General features: G+C 41.5%; 1 protein-coding gene across 3 annotated transcripts; it reads right to left on the bottom strand.

Moving 5' to 3' along the window:
* Nucleotides 1-2,117: 2,117 nt before the first annotated feature.
* Nucleotides 2,118-19,805, bottom strand: LOC311524312 (ester hydrolase C11orf54 homolog). 3 transcript variants are annotated; one of them, XM_084635306.1, is made up of 10 exons: nucleotides 19,676-19,805; nucleotides 16,146-16,290; nucleotides 12,810-12,908; nucleotides 11,436-11,509; nucleotides 10,491-10,592; nucleotides 8,996-9,172; nucleotides 8,115-8,264; nucleotides 5,546-5,662; nucleotides 3,084-3,285; nucleotides 2,118-2,831 (listed from the first exon to the last, which is right to left on the bottom strand). In XM_084635306.1, the coding sequence occupies exons 2-9, from the start codon at nucleotides 16,201-16,203 to the stop codon at nucleotides 3,112-3,114; spliced, it is 951 nt and encodes a 316-aa protein (XP_084491432.1). In that variant the 5' UTR covers nucleotides 16,204-16,290; nucleotides 19,676-19,805; the 3' UTR covers nucleotides 2,118-2,831; nucleotides 3,084-3,111. The 3 variants fall into 3 exon arrangements, with proteins under 3 accessions (XP_084491432.1, XP_084491430.1, XP_084491431.1); XM_084635304.1 differs by having other exon boundaries at nucleotides 2,118-3,285; XM_084635305.1 differs by lacking the exon at nucleotides 19,676-19,805 and adding an exon at nucleotides 16,526-16,543 and having other exon boundaries at nucleotides 2,118-3,285.
* Nucleotides 19,806-19,883: the final 78 nt, after the last annotated feature.

Genomic DNA, 19,883 nt, shown 5'->3' with positions numbered 1-19,883 from the left:
GAGCCAGTGCAAAATGACCATGGAGTGTACTTTTGGCCGTTTAAAGGGCCGCTGGCGCTCTCTATATGGGAAGCTGGACCTGGCCAATGACAGCATCCTCATGGTTATGTCTGCGTGCTGTACCCTCCGTAACATTTGTGAAGGGAAGAGTGAACGATTCACTCAGGCATGAAACTCAGAGGTTCAACACCTGGAGGCTGAATTTGAATAGCCAGAGAGGAGGACTATTAGAGGGGCCCAGCGCGGGGCTGCAAGGATTAGGGATGCCTTGAGGGAGCAATTTGAGGCAGAAAGCCACCAGTAATGTCTGGTGCCCTGCACAGGAGTGAAGTGCAGTGGTTCCAATGTTAGTAGGAATCTGTGTTTGCTACACTGACTTGAAGTGCCTGTTTCGTTCCTGGGCTAAGGTATCTTTTACTTTATGCAATAATAAAGAATGTTTTCAAAGCCAAAAAATCCATTTATTGAAAAGAAACACAAGTGCTTGGGAAACAGAAAGGGCAAGGGGGTGGGATGGGGAACGGTACAATCACAGATTTACGTATGTCCTGTTATACTCAGCCTTCCTGTCTGGAGTGCTGTGCAATGAGTGCTGCACTTCAGGATGGCTATACTGCATGGTAATGGGGGTTGAGTGCAGTGGGTAAGAGTCATAGTTTTCAGGGCTGGGTGGTGAAGGCAGCTGGTAGCAGTAAGAACTCAGATGTTGGGGAAAGTGGGTTGGAGGTTACATGGGGGCACAAGGGAAAGTTTTGGGATAAGGGCTGCGGGGGGGGACGGGTGAGATAGTGCTCTGCCTGCCTGGCTACGAGCGCCAGGATAAAGACCGCTTGGTGCTCCATTATGCTTATCAGCCAATCCCTCCTCACCCCAAGAGCCTGCACTGAATAACTTCCTTCCCAAAATAAAAGCTGCTTATCGGGAACCTCCTGTGGTGTTTGTCCTTTCCCAAGCACCGTCTGCCATGACTGGCTACCTTCCTCCTGGCTTGAGAACAGCTCTTGGCTGAATGCATCTAGGGATTCTGCGGGGGGGGGGGGTGTCTTCCTCCGCCTCAGCACAGGAAACAGTTTGGAGTGAGCAAACAGGAAGGGGATTTTCAAAATTCCCAGAGAATTTAAAGGGCGAGTCTGATGACCAGAGTGGCTAGAACAGGCATTGTGGGACATTTCTGGAGGCCAATCAGAGTATACTAACAGACCAGGGTGTCCACACTGCTGCTGCGGTGCTCCAGTAGGGGCGCACAAAATTTTATTCCACTCACCGAGGTGGAGAACCAGGAGCGCTCTAGCCACGGAGTCAGAACGCTCTACGTGCCTTGCCAGCGTGGACAGGTAGTGAGCTAGTGCGCCTGGGGCTCCTTTAATACGCTGTATCTTGCAAGTGTAGCCAAGCTCTGAGTTGCTGCCACCTGCACTGCTGGGATAGGGGAAGCCAGCAGGAGTCGGGCTGAGAGTGGTGGTGTGGCTTGGCATTTTCAGATCAGCAAGGATCTGTAGGCTGCTCTTGCCACAGGCACAGATAGTCCAGAACACTTTTGAGTAAAAGCCCTGAGACTTTATAAACACTCATGCTGGCAGCAGCATAGCCAAGTCAGTGGGCATACTTAGTTATCACTCCTTCCGAGGAGTAAGGGGGTTACAAGATACAGAGGAGTTAATGCTACACAAAGCAGTTTGCACCAGACATTACTGCAGGTTTGCTAGAAAATTGTCCACAACTGGTGCTTGACAGCTTCACCAGCTCTCTTTTCAAGTACTTGTGCTATCCTAAGGCCCAGAACACATGTTCTGTATTTTCTTTATTTCAATTAACACACCATGGGTGTATTGTACTATGTATATGCATTGCTGTTCATATATGTGGCAGGCTGGTGACTATGTAGCTTTAAATTATATGTATGTTAGTGATTTATACATGTGTCTTACTTTCAGTGCATAGCAGGCAGAATATTAAAAAAATATTAAATACACTTCACATCTACATTTTTAGTGTGTTTTTGCTACAAAACACAAAAGAGAAATATAACAAGGCTCAGACTTAAAATGTTAACTCCTAATCAGGGTTTATTCACAGCCTAGAAATATCCCACTTGACAGCAAGTAAGACAGTTTAAATTCAATTCAGTAAAACTTTATTGGCAGGACAAATGACAAATATCATCAGAGTGTAAAGGGAAAAAAAGAAAAGAAAAGAAAGAATGCTGACAAAGTGCTCCTGTATTTTAGCCTTATTCAAAACTAGAAACAAACAGGGCCTGATCCTCCAGTCAGCCCACTGTAACTCCACTCGCTTCAATAAAGTTATTCCTCATTTAAACTGGTATGAGAAAATAATCAAGCACACATGGCATGATAGTAACATGAACATTTAAAATCCTAGAAATGGTCCTATGCTTGTTAAGTAGTTAGCTAGCTTATAAGCACCAGTAAAAATGAGAAAAGTCCCTTTTTGACAAGTTTGCATTCACTCACAGTGAAATCAATGGGGGAATTGCCACTGACCCCTGTAGTTGTACGATTGCACCACCCTGTAGTTCTGCTGAGCTAGAAGTTACATGAGTGGAACTACAAGTGCCTTCCTCTTATTTCAAACAAGTTTCTTGTAATTACTGATTAAAATAAGTGGCCAATCCCATTACCCACATATAACCCACTAGGGCACATATAGCTAGAAGGGCACACAGCCATGTCAATATCAGATTCTGAATTGTAGTGTAGTTACATGGTTCTTGATTGGCATCTCTTTTCCTCTTCCATTTAGAATGTGTAGCGCTCATTAATTCAGTGGTGGCTCTCTATAGCCAGAGAAAATCGCCTAGTAATGCCTGCCTAAAGTAATCAATATGGAACAAAATAAATCATTAATACAAACTATTTGGCTTTGATGTTTGTATAAAAATTAAGTTGAATTCAAATAACTATTTCAATCACAAACAAACAATCTAAACTCTGAACGTGTCCCATTCTTTAAAAAGGCTAAGACTGCAATAAAATGCAAACTTTTCATGTGTGTGCTTGATGTCAATTCAAACACTGATCAAATCCAATATTTAATTTTTAAAAATTAATGGCTATCCTTACACTCCAAACTAAGTGTGCATCCATGGATTTAATCTCTCCCAACCATATGAGACTCCTTGGGTCTATCAATACGGAAGAGAAGTTCTGCAGGCAAAAAATATCCCAGATACTGCACACTATCTGGTGTAGTGTCATTGTGGTAGTGTCCTCCTTCGCCATGGTGACTGAAACAATGGGTGTGCTCCACTCGCAGATCAAACCCCTAGAAAAGAGACAAGTTTATGTTATGGGAGCACATTTTCTTTTAAAGAAAGTATTTCAGTAATGCTACAGTATTTTGCAGTTCATGTTGTATTTTTTCTTCCATGGATCTCAGAGTGTTTTACAAACATTTAATTATTTAAAGACTTGCAACGTGAAGTAACCTAGTACTCTCGCTATTTTATAGACTGGTAAACTGAGGCAAAGAGTCACTTCCTGAGGTCACACTGAGACAGTGATAGAATTAGGAGTAGAATCTAGAAGTCCTGACTCCTAATCCTCTACCCAGCAGTTCTCAACCAGGGGTCTGGGGCTCTCTGGGGGGCTGCAAGCAGGTTTCAGGAGGTCCGCCAAAATAAACCAGAGAGCAGGGCCAGCATTAGATTCCGTGGGGCTCAGGGTAGAAAGGTGAAGCCCAAGCAACTCAGCTTTGCAGGACCCCCTGTGGTGTAGGGTGGCCACAGACAATTGCTCTTCTTGCTACCCCTTAACGTTAGCCCTGGCTTTTAATCTACTAGACACGCAGAAAAACAGTTGTTGTGGCACAGGTGGGCCATGGAGGTTTTCATAGCATGTTGGGGGGGTCCTCAAAGAAAAAAGGTTGAGAGCCCCTGCTCTGCACTACAACACACAACCGTTCTTCCATGCAATCCAGCTGGTCCAAGCCAGGCTCTAGTATGTGTGTTGAGGTAGGGTCTATGGGCCCACAGTCAGAGATTAGGGCCCCATTGTGCCACACACTGTACAAACACAACAACAACAACAAAAAAAAGATAGTGTCTGGCCCAATTTTGGGAGATAACAGGTAGGTACTGACAGGAGGAAGCACAGGTAACAATAAGATAAGGAACGATATGATAAGTGTTGGATTCTGCACACCAGCTGCCTAAATGAAGAAGTTCCCATTGGCACAATGCTATTTGCCTTCTAGAGATATAAGGCATTATTATATTGCAAAAATATTAGTGCGATTAGGCCTAACAGCTAAGTTGGTGGCACGTTGAGACTACTAGCTATTAGGCAAAAATGTATCCATTTTATTATTATTTGTATTACCATAGTACCCAGGAGCCCTCATCACCAGGACCCCACTTTGCTAGGCATTGTGCAATACACATTCCATCCTTTTGTCTGTTTTTCCTTTCTTTTGCATCTTGTCACGCTCAAATTATGAGCTTTCCGGGACAGAGACAGTCTCTGTACAAACAAATCATGCTTAGCACAATGGGCCCTGGTTCTTAATTTCTCTGGGCACTAATTTAATACAAATAAGAAGTAGCAATCATTATATAAAAACAGCACCTACATGTCAGATGCTTTCATTCAGAAGAATATTCCATTAACAGCTGTCGATATATGTCCATTCCTATAATACTCATCACTAGCTTTTGGGAAACTATATGCAATTGAGCACTGGGCCCAAAGACTGCCAAATAGAGACCCAATGGAGTAAGGCACTTGAGTATGTGCAAACCAACACCATGTCCCACTAACGTACACACCACTTGGCAGAAGTGTTTTTTAAATTGTTATAAATTTGTTTAAAAGATATACAAAATATGGATGGTAATTAGTTTTTCTCCCAAGACTCTTGGTTAATGTATATACTTTAATGTAAATGTAACAATATTCCTAATGATAGGGACCCTAGTCTTATTTATAACATGGATTTTCTCATACTTTTAATATTTTTTACTATTGAATTTAGTGCTTGTGAAATATGCTCAGTCTATACTTTGATATCCAAGGCTGTAAGGCTCTGATTTGCTCACACTATAAATACAGTGCAGTGCGAATAGCAACTTCCCCACATAGCACTGCCAAAGTGTCCCAACCCATTTCTGAATGGGCCACATGAAGGTAAGGATAATTCAGTCTCCATCCCCTTTCATTCCTTGGTCTCTCTTCTGAGTGCCAAACAGATGTCCAAATTAATGCAAGTTGTGCTGGTTGTTTTGGGATGCAGACACCTACACACTAAGAACTGGACTGGGAACAAACATTTCACTCTTGTTACTGAACATGCATCAGCATTCAGTCACTATTGACCTGGGTTTAATTCAAACCAGTGAAAAGTGAAAGGCTTAGTTATATTCTATTACCAATCCCCTGAGCCACCCATTCCAACACTTCAAAGACTTTAATATAATCCATAAATAATTCCCATTCTTGAACAGAAAAAAAATAAAAATAAACAAATCCAAGACAGAATCATTACACATCAAGTTAGTAACTCAGACAAACACAAAATAGTGACTTACTGGATCTCTGGAAATTAGTACTGGCTGACAAATCAACGGAGCCCTCATTTCAAAAAAATTGAGCCAATTATTCACTTCCTCGTCAGTGTTTAAAGGACAGGCAGAAAATTCTGGGGGCTATAAAAAAGCATTATCAATTGAATGAAGATACTAGGACCAGAACTTTTCTCTAAGCTACTTTTCTTCACTAGCCCTAAATTATTTTCTGCTCCTTATTTCTTCTTAACTAGCAAAAGCAGTATCCACAATTGTTTCTCTATTCAGAATGATAAGCTTTTACCCAATGGCTGCCACCACTGCCATTCCTCGGGTACCAAATGGGGAATTCTTAGAATCAGGTAACCTGTATCCACATGTTACATTTGTCCTATCATGTTGGGATCAGAACTAGGTCAGTTTCAGCTGTGTTTGAACACAGCTGAAACTCACAGGATTCTGGCATGTTTTCTTCAATTGATGCTGACAGATTTTTTTCTGAGAACAACATTAGCCAAACTGTGATTACAATTGTACCAGGAATAGCAATCTAGACCATAATTTTATTATCCCTATCCACTTTAGTCATGGAAATTATAACAGAATTAGAGCTGTCAAGCAATTAAAAAACTGAATCATGATTAATCGCGCTGTTACACAATAATAGAATACCATTTAAATATTTTTGGATGTTTTCTACATTTGCAAATATATTGATTTCAATTACAACACAGAATACAAAGTGTACAGTGCTCACTTTAAATTTATTACAAATATTTGCACTGTAAAAAATAGTATTCTTCAATTCACCTCATATAAGTACTGTAGTGCAATCTCTTTATCATGAAAGTGTAACTTACAAATGTAGATTTTTTTTTGTTTATATAACTGCATTCAAAAACAAAACAATGTAAAACTTCAAAGCCTACAAGTCCACTCAGTTCTACTTCTTGTTCAGCCAATCTCTCAGACAAACAAGTTTGGTTACAATTTGCAGGAGATAATGCTGCCAGCTTCTTATTTACAATGTAACCTGAAAGTGAGAACAGGTGTTTGCATGGCACTGTTGTAGCCAGTGTCGCAAGATATTTACGTGCCAGATGCACTAAAGATTCATATGTCCCTTCATGCTTCAACCACCATTCCATGAGTCCTTGCTATACAGTTCTCCCCCAAGGAGTTCAGTCACAAATTTAATTAATGCACTATTTTTTTTAATGAGCAACATCAGCATGGAAGCATGTCCTCTGGAATGGTGGCTGAAGCATGAAGGGGCATACGAATGTTTAGCATATCTGGCATGTAAATACCTTGCAATGCTGGCTACAGGCGAACGTCTGTTCTCACTTTCAGGTGACACTGTAAATAAGAAGCAGGCAGCAGTATCTCCTGCAAATTGTAACCAAACTTGTTTGTCTGAGATATTGGCTGAACAAGAAGTAGAACTGAGTGGACTTGTAGGCTTTGAAGTTTTACATTGTTTTGTTTTTGAATGCAGTTACATAAACAAAAAAAAAAATCTACATTTGTAAGTTACACTTTCATGATAAAGAGATTGCACTACAGTACTTGTATGAGGTGAATTGAAAAATACTATTTTTTACAGTGCAAAATAATATAAATGAGTACTGTACACTTTGTATTTTATGTTGCAATAGAAATCAATATATTTGAAAATGTAAAAATATCCAAAAATATTTAATACATTTCAATTGGTATTCTATTGTTTAACAGTGAGATTAATTGTGATTAATTTTGCGATTAATTTTTTTTGAGTTAATCGCGTGAGTTAACTGCAATTAATCAACAGCCTTGATAATAGAACCTTGATAATAAGCGTTGTGAATACTGTTCCCAATGTGAATACAGCCTAAGGCACACAAATTCAAGACATCTGTTTCAGGAGTGTTCTAGACATGGAGGACTCAGGAATGGTGCTTTTCTCCAAAGGGGAGCACCATTGGTATCATGTTTAGATCCACTTCTTGAAGAGAAAAAAAAGATTCTTCAGAGTAATAGATTTTTTTAAAATTACCCTTTGAATTTTAGCTAGATGAAAGCAGCACTATAAGACGACAGGAATTTCATCTTTGACATTTGATAGGTTTGACAGAGACAAGAATCAGTGGAGACTTGTAAAAATTTAACATTTCAGAAAGTTCTGCTTGTAAAATGGAAAGCGAATTCTGGTAACCATGCAAGCAAATACAATCAGTAAGAACTGTATAGCTATTGCATAAATATATTTAATACTTGTAATAGTTTATAAAAAATTATAAATCTCTAAGTTAAACCATATCTCTGATCATTGTTTAATTGATTTAATTATTTTTCACACTATTCTACTGTTTGTGTGTTTCACCAAGTCCTTATACATCTCCATTTGTTTCTACAGCTTCTTTGTCCCAACAAAAGATGGGAGTATTAGGGTCATGGGATATATAATTTTGGTGTTTTTGTACTTTCCGTTTATCACTTTTCAGAAAGTGCACATTATTGCAAAAAAATTAAGTGCACTAAGTCTTTATATCCTGAACTGTCCTGCATCTTTATCTTTTAGAAAGATAAAGAGCCTGAATCAAGAGCAACTTACCATGATATGAATCTTCGCTTTCCCCTTTTGAATGACAAATGTACCGCCTATCCCGACTGGTTTATCTCCATAGCATTTTTCTATAATTTGTCTCATACAGGTCACAAAGTTATGCTGTCCAGTTCTTCCATTGGCTCTCACTTCAATAACCTGGAGAGTAGACATACATTTATCATGCTTATCACATGCTGTAATGTTTTGTGAATGTTTGCTACGTACACCATGTATTTCAACGCTGCTGTGAAACACTCAACCTTGTATCCTATAATCTTTGTTAAAGTAAGTTCTCTCACAGGTGCTGCTTCCTTTGTATCCTTAAAATATTCAACAGGTTTGGTTTTGTGCATGTAAGAATTTGCTTTTCTGAAGTTCTTTAGTCAGTCACACAACAGGCACAGCACATGAAACAGAGGCGTAAGCTTCCCTCTCCCACCCAACAGGCCTCAAACCAGTCATGAAAGAAGAGACTCTCTAGGGATAAAAAGGTTTGTTAAATTTTCATGCACGATTCGGTCGTTGCTTTTCTGTTGAGACCACCTAGTGCCAGTTGTGTTGAGGGAGACACTTGTCCACCAAGAACTGAACTAAGACCACAAACTTCAGTTTACAAAGGCCAATCAAGTTTCAGTCATTATCAACCTGGGCTGGATTACAGTGGGTGATTTAAGGGTGAAAAATTCCATATCCCAGTACCAATACCCTGGGGAATCCACTCCCTCACATCAACTTCATTTTCTTGTGAAGGATATAATTTCTCTTATGTGATTTTTGGCATTAATATTAACATCAGTATTACCTGAAAGAAAAGGCAGGCCTCAAACAAAGTAGTTTAACTTCAGCTATCACCTACTGAAGAAGTGACATTTTATCCAAATATGCACCTTGCCAGGTTGGCCCTGACTGGCATACAGGTTGGCCAGTAGTCCAAATTCACAGTCACCATATTTCTTGCTGTACTTCTCCAGGAGGCACCCTCCATCTGCAGGATTAATCTGAGCGGTGTAACTTGCATTTACAGCAGGCTTTTGTTCACTCTCAGCTTGAACAACTGGGATAAACTGAAAAGAAGAGAATGTAAAATTGCTTAGTTCTAGTCAGTTGATTTTATTACTAGGTAGATAGCATCCCAAGTTAGGGCCCAATCCTGAGAACTACAACAGAAGTTTCATCTCGCAGGATTAGGTCCATATAGGATTAGCAAAGACCCAACTATTTTAAAGAAAACTCTCAATTTAAAATTGATTAAGTGTGAAACACATGTATTAAAGCATTTTCTCTTATCTAAGGATTTGGATTCAAGTTCTTGTATAAATAACAGAACACTAAATGGGAAAGTTTCTCAATGAGGCAACCAACTTAATATATCACTGCAAGAGGCCCAGTTTAGGGATGATGACCAGGACTGAGCATTCAGCTTCTGTTAGAAAGCATTGAAATGAAAGAGTTTTCAGGTGGCATTTTCAAAAGTATTCATACTATTAGGTTCCATAGACTTCAATAGAAGCAAAACTAGACCAACTTTGAGTGCTCTTGAAAATATCACCCTTAATGTTGTTGTAAGGCAAGGCCTATAATAATTTAAATGGTTCATTTGACTACTTACTTTTAAAAAAAAAATATTTTCCTATTTTATTTAAATAAGAAAAACATGTAGCGACTTTGAAAGTCTGAGTTACCATTTTTACTACCAAGAGCTAAATTCTCTCACTCCTACTGTGCATCAGGCTGTTAAGATACCAGCTTTCAATTGATTTCGTTTTTTTCTTTGATTGTATTTCACTCACCTAGGAATATGTTTAGTCATGTACTCTTCTTTTAATTAGATGTAGCATTTAGAACATTTTTCACATTACACTGGAGTTTTCCATTCACCTCAAATCAAAACTGCTTTCTTTATCTATTTCACCATGTAGGACAGATCAACTAAATCATGTTTTAACTGCTGATCCTTACCTGACCTTACAGCGTAAGTCTTAAAGCAAAAGCATCTTGAGTAACACAATTTTTTCTCTTGTGCTATTTAAAATTAAGACCAGCATTGGGTATTTAAAGCAGTTTACCACTCAGCTCCTTGGCATCCATTTTTTGCATATTTTTCCTCTTCTCTGGAATTAAAAATGTGATCAGCTAATTACAAATTTCAGTATAGCAACAACTAGAGGCGGTTTCCTCTTAACTCCATAGTAACCATATGCTTCCCTGTAGAATTTATAAACACAAAAATGTGGTTTATTATCCAAGTAACCTTGTCTTTATTATCTTTGTAAAGTGCCATACAAACTTGTGGTGCTACATATGTTATCAGTGTAGAAATGTTTGCTATGTCAATGAAATAATTTTTTGAGAACTTCTGCATGTTTATACATATTTACTGACCTCAGCATTTACTCCAAGAATCCTAGAGGACCCAGCTCCAGCTCCAAGAATGAACGCTCCAGGCAATTCTATTTGCTTTGCAACAGTGTTCAGGTCATAAACCTATACAAGAGACATACATTTATGTACCTTTGACTTTCTTGCCTTGTAATTCTCATCTCAGCTACATTCCACTGCAATTTCTTGATGATTTTATCCAAATGCCATTATTATTTATTTGTGCAGATTGGTTTGAACACAGTCCCCAAATCCGAACAGCATTGGCATCTGGTCAAGTTCAAACTTAATGACTTGGGCACATATCCACTTATTTGCTGGACTGCAGTGTCTTCTTGCACAAGCTTGGCCCCATCCTGTCTAAGGGCCAAATTACTCTCTCTGTGCAAGTGACATTGTTTAAAGCAAAAAATGAAAATATCCTTAAGTGATGTCACATAAAATCAGATTCTGGCAGGTCCCATGCTCTACCAAAAGAGAATGCATTAGCAAGTATTAACGTGAACTCTACTTTGGCCTATACCGACCCCATACACAGACTGTTTTTACAAACAATAGTAATAATCAGCATGGAGGGCCATGGCTAGATAGCATACAATACATAAACATACAGATCATGCCATGGACTCTAAGTAATTCCCTCCAACATCCTCTGTGGCTTCTGTCAGACAGCTTTTGAAAAAACAGCCACATACTATTTAGCAGGTACCAGAAGAGGGACAACTTTTGCATGCAGTTTCTGCTGTGGGATTTCTGACATGTTCTTATGCTCAGCACAGGCCAGGATGCTTGGCCCATAATGCTTTCGCAATGTAAGCCTATTTTTACAAATGGAATCCTGCAGCTTTCATTCGTCAGTGTTCGCCAGGACAGTATTTTAAAATAGGACTACATATGCTTCTTTCTTTGGCAAATGCACTAAAAAGCCAGGACTGTAAATTAACTCACTTTATCTTTTTGTACGAGAGGCACAAGGTAAGGAACACCTCCCACATCTGCTATTCTAGGCTTCCCACAGATTCCTGGAACAAGAATAAGGCAAGTTAGCTCGTCAAGAGAATCCATCTAAAGTTCTCTTTGGGTACTGGAAGCATAATAAGACAAAGAATTTGTTCCTCAAAAGCTTCCTTTAAGTGTTCAGAAAGTCTTTTAAATCAGGGGTTCTTAACCTTTTTCTTTCTGAGCCCCCCCCCGCACCTATGCTTTAAAAACCCCATAGCCCACCTGTGCTACAGCAACTGTTTTTCTGCATACCCTGTGGATTAAAAGCCAGGGCTGGTGTTAGGGGTAGCAAGCAGGGCAACTACTTGGGGCCCCAAGCCACAGGGGTCCCTGTGAAGCAAAGTTGCTTGGGCTTCAGCCTCGCATGGTAGGGTTTGGGCTTCTGTTTTCTGCCTGGGCCCCTGCGAGTCTAATGTTGGCCTTGCTCTTTGGTTTATTTTGGAGGACCCCCTGAAACTGCTCGCAGACCCCCAGGGGGCCCCGGACCACAGGTTAAGAACCTCTGTTTTAAATCACCATTTTTTTTTCTGAGTACTAAGATAAATTGGGGTTCTACAAATCTATGTAAAGTAGGCCTGAATTGGAAGAAAAACATACATAAGGTAGGTTTCAGAGTAGCAGCCGTGTTAGTCTGTATCCGTAAAAAGAAAAGGAGGACTTGTGGCACCTTAGAGACTAACCAATTTATTAGAGCATAAGCTTTCCATGAGCTACAGCTCACTTCATCGGATGCATTCAGTGGAAAATAAGGTAAGGGCTCACTTCTAAAAGCTAGCTAGCCAGCCTGTTTCAAAAGTAGTACTGTTCTACAAGCACTCACAAATCTGCTAGGCAACAATTGAGGAACACTGGTTCTCCAATGAGGCATAGTTCATAATGTCATCATGCAAAGACAGCAGAAGGTACAGATATAAAAATGCTTTCACCTATCTTGTGTAGGGACAATGGTGGGAGTTTAAATAAACAGAGACTGAGCTCATTATTAGAAAGAAGTTGAATAGCAAGACAGTACTTGGTATCTACATAGCCCCTTCAATCTGAGGATGTCAAAACCCTTAACATACAATAGAGAATTAAACCTGTTCAACTCATTTTACAGATGAGGAACAATGATGCAGAGCACTTGAGTGATTTGTTCTAGTCAGGTCACATCCAGCCAGTGGCAGAGCCAAGAATAAGACACGGCTCTCCTACCTCCCAGCCTTGTAGCTTATCCACAAGACCATTCTTCCTCTGCCATCATCTTCAAGAGTTTCTAATTATGACGAATCAGCTACGAAATATTGGCAGTCATAGCTTATGGTTAGAACAGTATGTTACCTTTAACAGGAAAATTGAAGGGATCATGAGTCAGATCAGGGCATTCTACTACAGAGACCTGGACATCAGCAAAGTTCTCTGTAAGCCCATTCTGCAGGACTAGAATAGAGTAAAAAAAAAAAAAAAAAAAAAAAAATTATTAGTGAGACATTAGCTAGAGTTTGGCAAGTAATACACCAAATAAAACACATATTTTAAGGTGCCAATTCAGCAAGATACATAAGCACATGTGTCACTTTAAACACATGAGCAATTCCATTAACTTAAGTAAGGCTAGTCACAAGCTCAAAGTTACGCATATGTTAATTACCTCACTGAATCAGGGCCTCAGAGAGGAATAAATCCTTTTCTGCTAACCTGTCATATTGCTGAAGGACAGAAGGTTCTATTTTTTCTTTTTTTACACGATGAGGACTGGGGGGTTGGATAGGTGTGGGAGTCCCGGGGGGCCTGTCAGGGGGCGGGGGTGTGGACATGGGTTGATGCAGTCAGGGAGCAGGGGGAGTTGGATAGGGAGTGGGGTCCTGGGGGTGCAGTTAGGGGTGGGGGATCTCGGGAGGGGGTGGTCAGGGGACAAGAAGCGGGGGGGGGGGGGTTGGATGGGTCAGAAATTCCGAGGGGGACAGTCAGGGGGCAGGGGCCAGGCTGTTTGGGGAGGCACAGCCTTCCCTACCTGGGAAGAAAGTTCTTCCATCAGCATAATAAAAAACACCTCTGCAAGTAGCACAAGCTATGTTGGCAGGAAAAGCTCTCCCGCTGTGAACAGTGCTATGTCATTGTAACTTATGTCACTCAGAGGGGGTTTATTCAAGTTCACACTTAACCCATTCCTGGATTTGGCTTTATTGATAGACCCAACAACAGAAGATAAAATTCAGCCTATGTTTTCTCCTTAGGCCAGACTGTTTCTAGGGCTTCCTGAAGGATTTCCCTGTCTCCGCCCCTTGTCCCCCTGTTCAGAGATTCATACTGTGATGGGTTCGGTCACAGAGACCCCCTTGGGACTGTCACCTGATGTGCCGAGACTACCTCTGAGCCTGTTTTCTCTGCCAGTTTGGGCCTCCAGAACCCTGTCTTGTTGAGCCAGACACGCCAGTCTGCTCCAACACAGACCCAGGGTCTGAACCACACACCCCAAACCTGCAGGCTTAACTGAAAACAGCTTAAATGCTCCTGTCTTCAGCACCCAGACACCCAGCTCCCAATGGGATCCAAACCCCAAAGGAATCCATTTTACTCTGTATAAAGCTTATACAGGATAAACTCATAAATTGTCCGCCCTCTGTAACACTGATAGAGAGATATGCACAGCTGTTTGCTCCCCCAGGTATTAATTATTTACTCTGGGTTAATTAATAAGCAAAAAGTAATTTTATTACATATAAAAAGTAGGATTTAAGTGTTCCAAGTAATAACAGACAGAACAAAGTAAGTTACAAAGCAAAATAAAACAAAACATGCAAGCCTAAGCCTACTACATTTAAGAAACTGAATACACGTAAATCTCACTCTCAGAGATGTTCCAATAAGCTTCTTTCACAGACTAGACTCCTTTCTAGACTGGGCCTAATCCTTTCCCCGGTACAGTCCTTGTTCCAGCTCAGGTGGTAGCTAGGGGATTTCTCATGACTGCAGCCTCCTTTGTTCTGTTCCACCCCCTTATATAGCTTTGGCACAAGACCGGAATCTTTTGTCTCTCTGGGTCCCCACCCCTTCTTTTAAATGGAAAAGCACCAGGTTTAAGATGGATTCCAGTACCAGGTGACATGATTACATGTCCTGTGAGACCCCAAGCCTTCATTCTTCCTGGCCTGACTCACAGGAATGCTTGCAAGTAAACAGAGCCATTTACAACCAATTGTCCTAGTTGATGGGAGCCATCAAGATTCCAAACCACCATTAATAGCCCACACTTTGCATAGTTAAAATAGAGTTCAGAGTAACACTTCATATTTCTAGCTTCAGACACAAGAACGATACATTCATACAAATAGGATGAACACACTCAGTAGATTATAAGCTTTGTAAGGATACCTTACAAGAGACCTTCTTCATAAATCATATTCCAGTTACATTATATTTACACTCATAAGCATATTTCCATAAACATATGGAGTGCAGCATCACACATACCCACCTCTCTTCTAGCCTGGTGGAGTTAAAGCCATTTGCCATAATGAGTCAGCAAAATTTACTTAGCAGCGTTATGTGAGGTTTTAACTCCTGCTAGGTGAGTGGATCAGTAAGGAAGCTCTGAAAGGATCTCCACTGAGTCATTCCCCAAAGGTTGATGAGAGAGAGAGAGAAAATAAAAAGCAAGACAAAACTTTGGGTATGACGGCCCAGCCAGGAAGGGGAAACTGATTTCCACTCTACTTCTCCTGCTGCTGATGTAGTGACAAATTCAGCCTCCTGATCCTATCCTGGTTGCTCTCCAAGTGCTCCACCCCATCTCGCCCCCGATCCTATTGCAACTCCTCACCCCTCCCTGCCAAGCATTCAGCTCTGTGGGCAGCACCGGTTCAAGAGGCTGTGATCCTGGCACTGCTCCAATCAGAACACATAGTGGGTAAAAGTAGCACTCCCATGCAACCAGGAGGTTCTTGCCAAGATCTCAATCTTGCAATTTTTTGAAGCTGCAAAGTAATGTGGGATGCAAGTGGGACTAGCAAGGTCTCAGTTGGAAGAAAAGCAACTGCGAACCATTGGGTATATGTCCAAAAGTGTTCACGGTGGTGGCTATCCATTAATCTTATAACCTTTAGCCCAGTGGTTATGGCACTTGCCTCTCATGTAGAACATCCAGGTTTGAATCCCTACTCTGGAACCTAGACTTGAATTCAGGTTTTCCCTCCTCCAAGTCCTACATTCATCTCCTACCTCCCAAGTGAGTGCCTTAATCAAGTGGTTAAAGAATTGTTCTGGCTCTCTTTGGCCCAATGAATATTAAGTTTATGTTTATAAAGTGGAACAGCTTCAACAGGAGAGATTATGAGCAACCCTTTCCAAAACAGTCTGTAGCCCAGTGGCCAGGATACTTCCCCAGACAGGTGGATCCGAGTTCAAGTCCCTACTCCAGAGTAGGGATTCAATTATGGGGTCTCCCATTTCCCAAGCAAGTGTCCAATCATTGGGCTGAAGGTTATAAATGGGATAGATGCACAGACACAGTTTGCGGTCTTAGAATAATTCAGATGGGAAAAACTGTATCAGGTCAAAGCCAGCCTCTACCCAGCTCTATTTAGGACACAGGAGCAAACAGCACAATGCAAAATTTAGTTATTTGTCATTTCTTATAGCAACAACTTCCATAACACTATAAATTGCATTACTTACCCCCAGAAAGTTCCTCTAGACTTGGGACATAAAGAGCAAACTTTTCAACTTTGGTCATTTTCTATTTCTTTCCACAAACTGGACAACTGATTTATAATTCTCAGTGCCTAGTGTACTCTGATCTCTTCAGTAGAGACTTACTGATCTGTGAACAAACATAATGGTTTACTGATTAAAAAGGGCTTGCACAGCTGCATCCTACTTTTTGATATGTAGGGTTTTCCACCACAGTTTCAATTGTTACCTCTGTTCCCCTAAAAAAAACAACCTAGGGTCACACTTGTATTAGTTTTATTACAATGCAGCTGTTAGGTCAGACAGAAAAGGGAAGGAGCTTATTTATACACTGCATTTATACCCCTATGTACCCACATGCTTACACAGGCGGAGAGTTACCGGAGACAGCATGGGAAGCCAAGAAGCCAAAGCGTGGTAGATCTGGTGTATCTGCCTGCAGTCACGGATCTAGGCTGGTGAGCAGGTCAAGGAGCGGCAGCTTGTGTGCGCGGCTGGTTCCTTTTATTTTGGAACTGGGTGCTCCTGTCACGTACACTGAGTTTTTCTTCTGTGTCCGTCACTGAGAAGCATTCCCAGTCCCTGTTCCTTTCATGCATCTTTTCTTTACAGCACTCCGTGATTGCCTTCTCAGGGCAGATTATATCAGACACACCTGGCTCCTTTCTCCTTGCAGTTCCTCTCTGCCCAGTCTCCCCCTACACTTCCTTGTTCACACCCCCTTATCTTCCACACACACACTCCCTTGTTCACACTCTCTCTGATTGCTTTATGGGATATTACAAAGCTTGGCAGTTCATACAAGTGGTAACTTGAAAAGGTTACAGAGCTTGCAAAGGTTACAAAACTTAAAAGGCTGTGGTAACAATAACTGAAGTTACAATAAGGTTGCAGACCTTAATGTTACAAGTTACAGATCTTACAATCCCATTTGAGCGGCGGCTTTACATAACATTAAGAATACATAAACTACAGTAGACTAGACTTTTTGCTTCAAGTGAGATTGATATGTATATGCTTATAATGCTAATTTCCTCATATGTTTTGGAATGACAACATGCATAGCATGCAGTTCTAGAGAGAATTCAGAGCACTGTATCCATAAAGACTTAGACCCAAGCCTGTAACTGGGTCTGTGTAATCAGGCCCCTGACTTCAAAGGGCTCTGCATACCTGCAGCTGTTTGCCCAGGTGGAGCCAGTTATAAGATTGGGGCTTTAATTTGTTTTGCTGTGAAAGCTTCGTAAGGGGCATAACTTGTCACACATTAACCATCAACTTCTGCACGATGCAAGTTTTAATTAAAAAAACATGTTTCCAGTCTTTATGGTCATCAATATTACTTTTCAAAAGTGAGCCCATAGTCTTCCTGAGTCCGCAGACACACAGGGGCACAGCAAAGATCAAAGAGTGGGGAGAGGGAGGTGAGCATACTTTATAGCAACAATTTCCCAAGTGAAAGGAGAAAGCTGCTCTCTAAGGGCTGATCCAAAGCTCAGTGAAGTCAATAAAATACTCTGATTGACTTCACTAGGCTTTAGATCACATGACTTTTCATCACAGAACAAGGAAATCAGAAGGGAGCAGAACAGTGATTCCCCACCACCCCTATGAAAAACCTGTATTCTTCACCCCAATAAAAGTAGCAAAAATTAAGTTACTGACTTTTTTCAACTTTCTCTTCCTGACCAATGCCTTCAGTAGCCAAGCTGTTTGGGGGATTGTTAGCTGAGGGGGCACAACCCTTGGGAAGCTGGATGTGTCTGATTGATTGGGCTTCTGCTGAAAAGTCAGCTGAAATGTTTTCCTCTCCTACGCTGCAGAAAGCAACTCAGGAGGAGCTGTATCTCCTTCAGCAGGTAGAGGATTCCCTTACCTTCTCAGGTCAGGAGTTGACAGCTCAATAATTATTAGAGTTGATAGGTAGTGTAATACAAAGCCAGGAAAGCACTCAAAGGGTAAACAAATATGTAGCTTGTGTTTGAGGTGGTGGGGGGAAAAATCCAGCGTGGAATGAAAAAGTGTGAGGGGGTATTTAGCCAGAGCAATTAACCAACTAGATGACTTTAGTAGCAACGTTTTGAATGGACTTGAAAGGGGGCCAGATTGTTCCATAGGTTGACTCTGCGCTGTGTGAAAAAATACTTCCTTTAGTTTGTTTTAAATCTGCTGCCTATTAATTTCATTTGGTGACCCCTAATTCTTGTGTTATGATAAGGAGTAAACAACACTTCCTTATTTACTTGCTCCACACCAATTGTGATTTTCATATCCCCCTGAGTCATCTCTTTTCCAAGCTGAAAAGTCCTAGTCTTATTAACCTCTTCTCCTATGGAAGCGGTTCCATACCCGAATCATATTAGTTGCCCTTTTCTGTACCATTTCCAATTCTTTTTTTGAGATGAGAAAACCAGATCTGCACGCAGTATACAAGATGTGGGTGTACCATGTTTTATAGAGGTAATATGATTTTTTTAACCAAATTATTTATCCCTTTCCTAATGATTTCGCAACATTCTATTAGCTTTTTTGACTGCCATTGCACATTGAGCGGAAGTTTTCAGAGAACTATTCACAATGACTCCAAGATCTCTTTCTTGAGTAGTAACAGCTAATTTCGACTCCATCATTTTATATGTATAGTTGGGATTATGTTTTCCAGTGTGCATGACTTTGCATTTATCACCATTGAATTTCATCTGCCATTTTATTGCCCAGTCACCCAGTTTTGTGAAGTCTCTTACAAAACATAAAAGCAAAGTTTCAAATGAGAATTACTCAGTTCTGAAAGTGAGTGGATAGGTGAATAAACATGCCCAGACGGTAAGGTTAATGCCTCATATAAAGAAAAGGAGGACTTGTGGCACCTTAGAGACTAACATATTTATTTGAGCATAAGCTTTCGTGAGCTACAGCTCACTTCATCGGATGCATTCAGTGGAAAACACAGTGGGGAGATTTATATACACAGAGAACATATTTCACATATAAAGTGAACAAAGTACATTATATTAACATCTGCAGTCTCCTGGTTCCATTTAAGCCTACTTCTGAGAAATAACAAACCCTTAGTAGCAATCACAGCCTCACACACGCTCTTTTAAACCTTTGCCAAAAGGGGAGCTCCCGTGACAGGGACGCGAAGCAGGCAACTAACGGGCTGTGGGAAGGGTAGCGGCGCTAATGCAGGAGGTCATCTAGTCCAACCCCTGCTCAAAGCAGGACCAATCCCCAGCGTTTGCCCCAGATCCCTAAATGGCCCCCTCAAGGATTGAACTCACAACCCAGGGTTTAGCAGGCCAATGCTCAAACCACTGAGCTATCCCTCCCCCCCTTCAGGAGGTCACTTCCCGATTAGCCTTGCCCTTTTCCCCAAAGCCACCGCTTTCGGACACAAACAGCGCCCCTGGCCCGGCGGGGGTAAGGAACCGCCCAGCACGGGGTAACTGGGCCAGCCTCCCTACCCGCGCCATGGCGATCAGCCGGCTTCAGCCGCCGGCCGCTGTGCTACTTACCAGAGCGCGGGCGGGGGAGGGGCTCCGCGGCGCTCCTGCCCCGCGGCCGGGCTCTGTCTGCGCGCGCGCACCAGGCTCCCGTACAACGCTGGGGAGGGAGAGAGAGGCAGCAGCCCTCAGTGCCTCTCCTAAGATGGCGCTCGCGGACAGCCCCTCTGCTCCCTTCTTCCCATCAGGCCAGCCAGCTCTCGCGAGATCAGGGGCGCTA

This window comes from Lepidochelys olivacea, assembly GCF_965140295.1.
Source record: "Lepidochelys olivacea isolate rLepOli2 genome assembly, chromosome: 1".
NCBI lineage: Eukaryota > Metazoa > Chordata > Testudines > Cheloniidae > Lepidochelys > Lepidochelys olivacea.
Note: the sequence above shows the minus strand (reverse complement) of the source record. Positions and strands in the feature narration are given on the sequence as shown.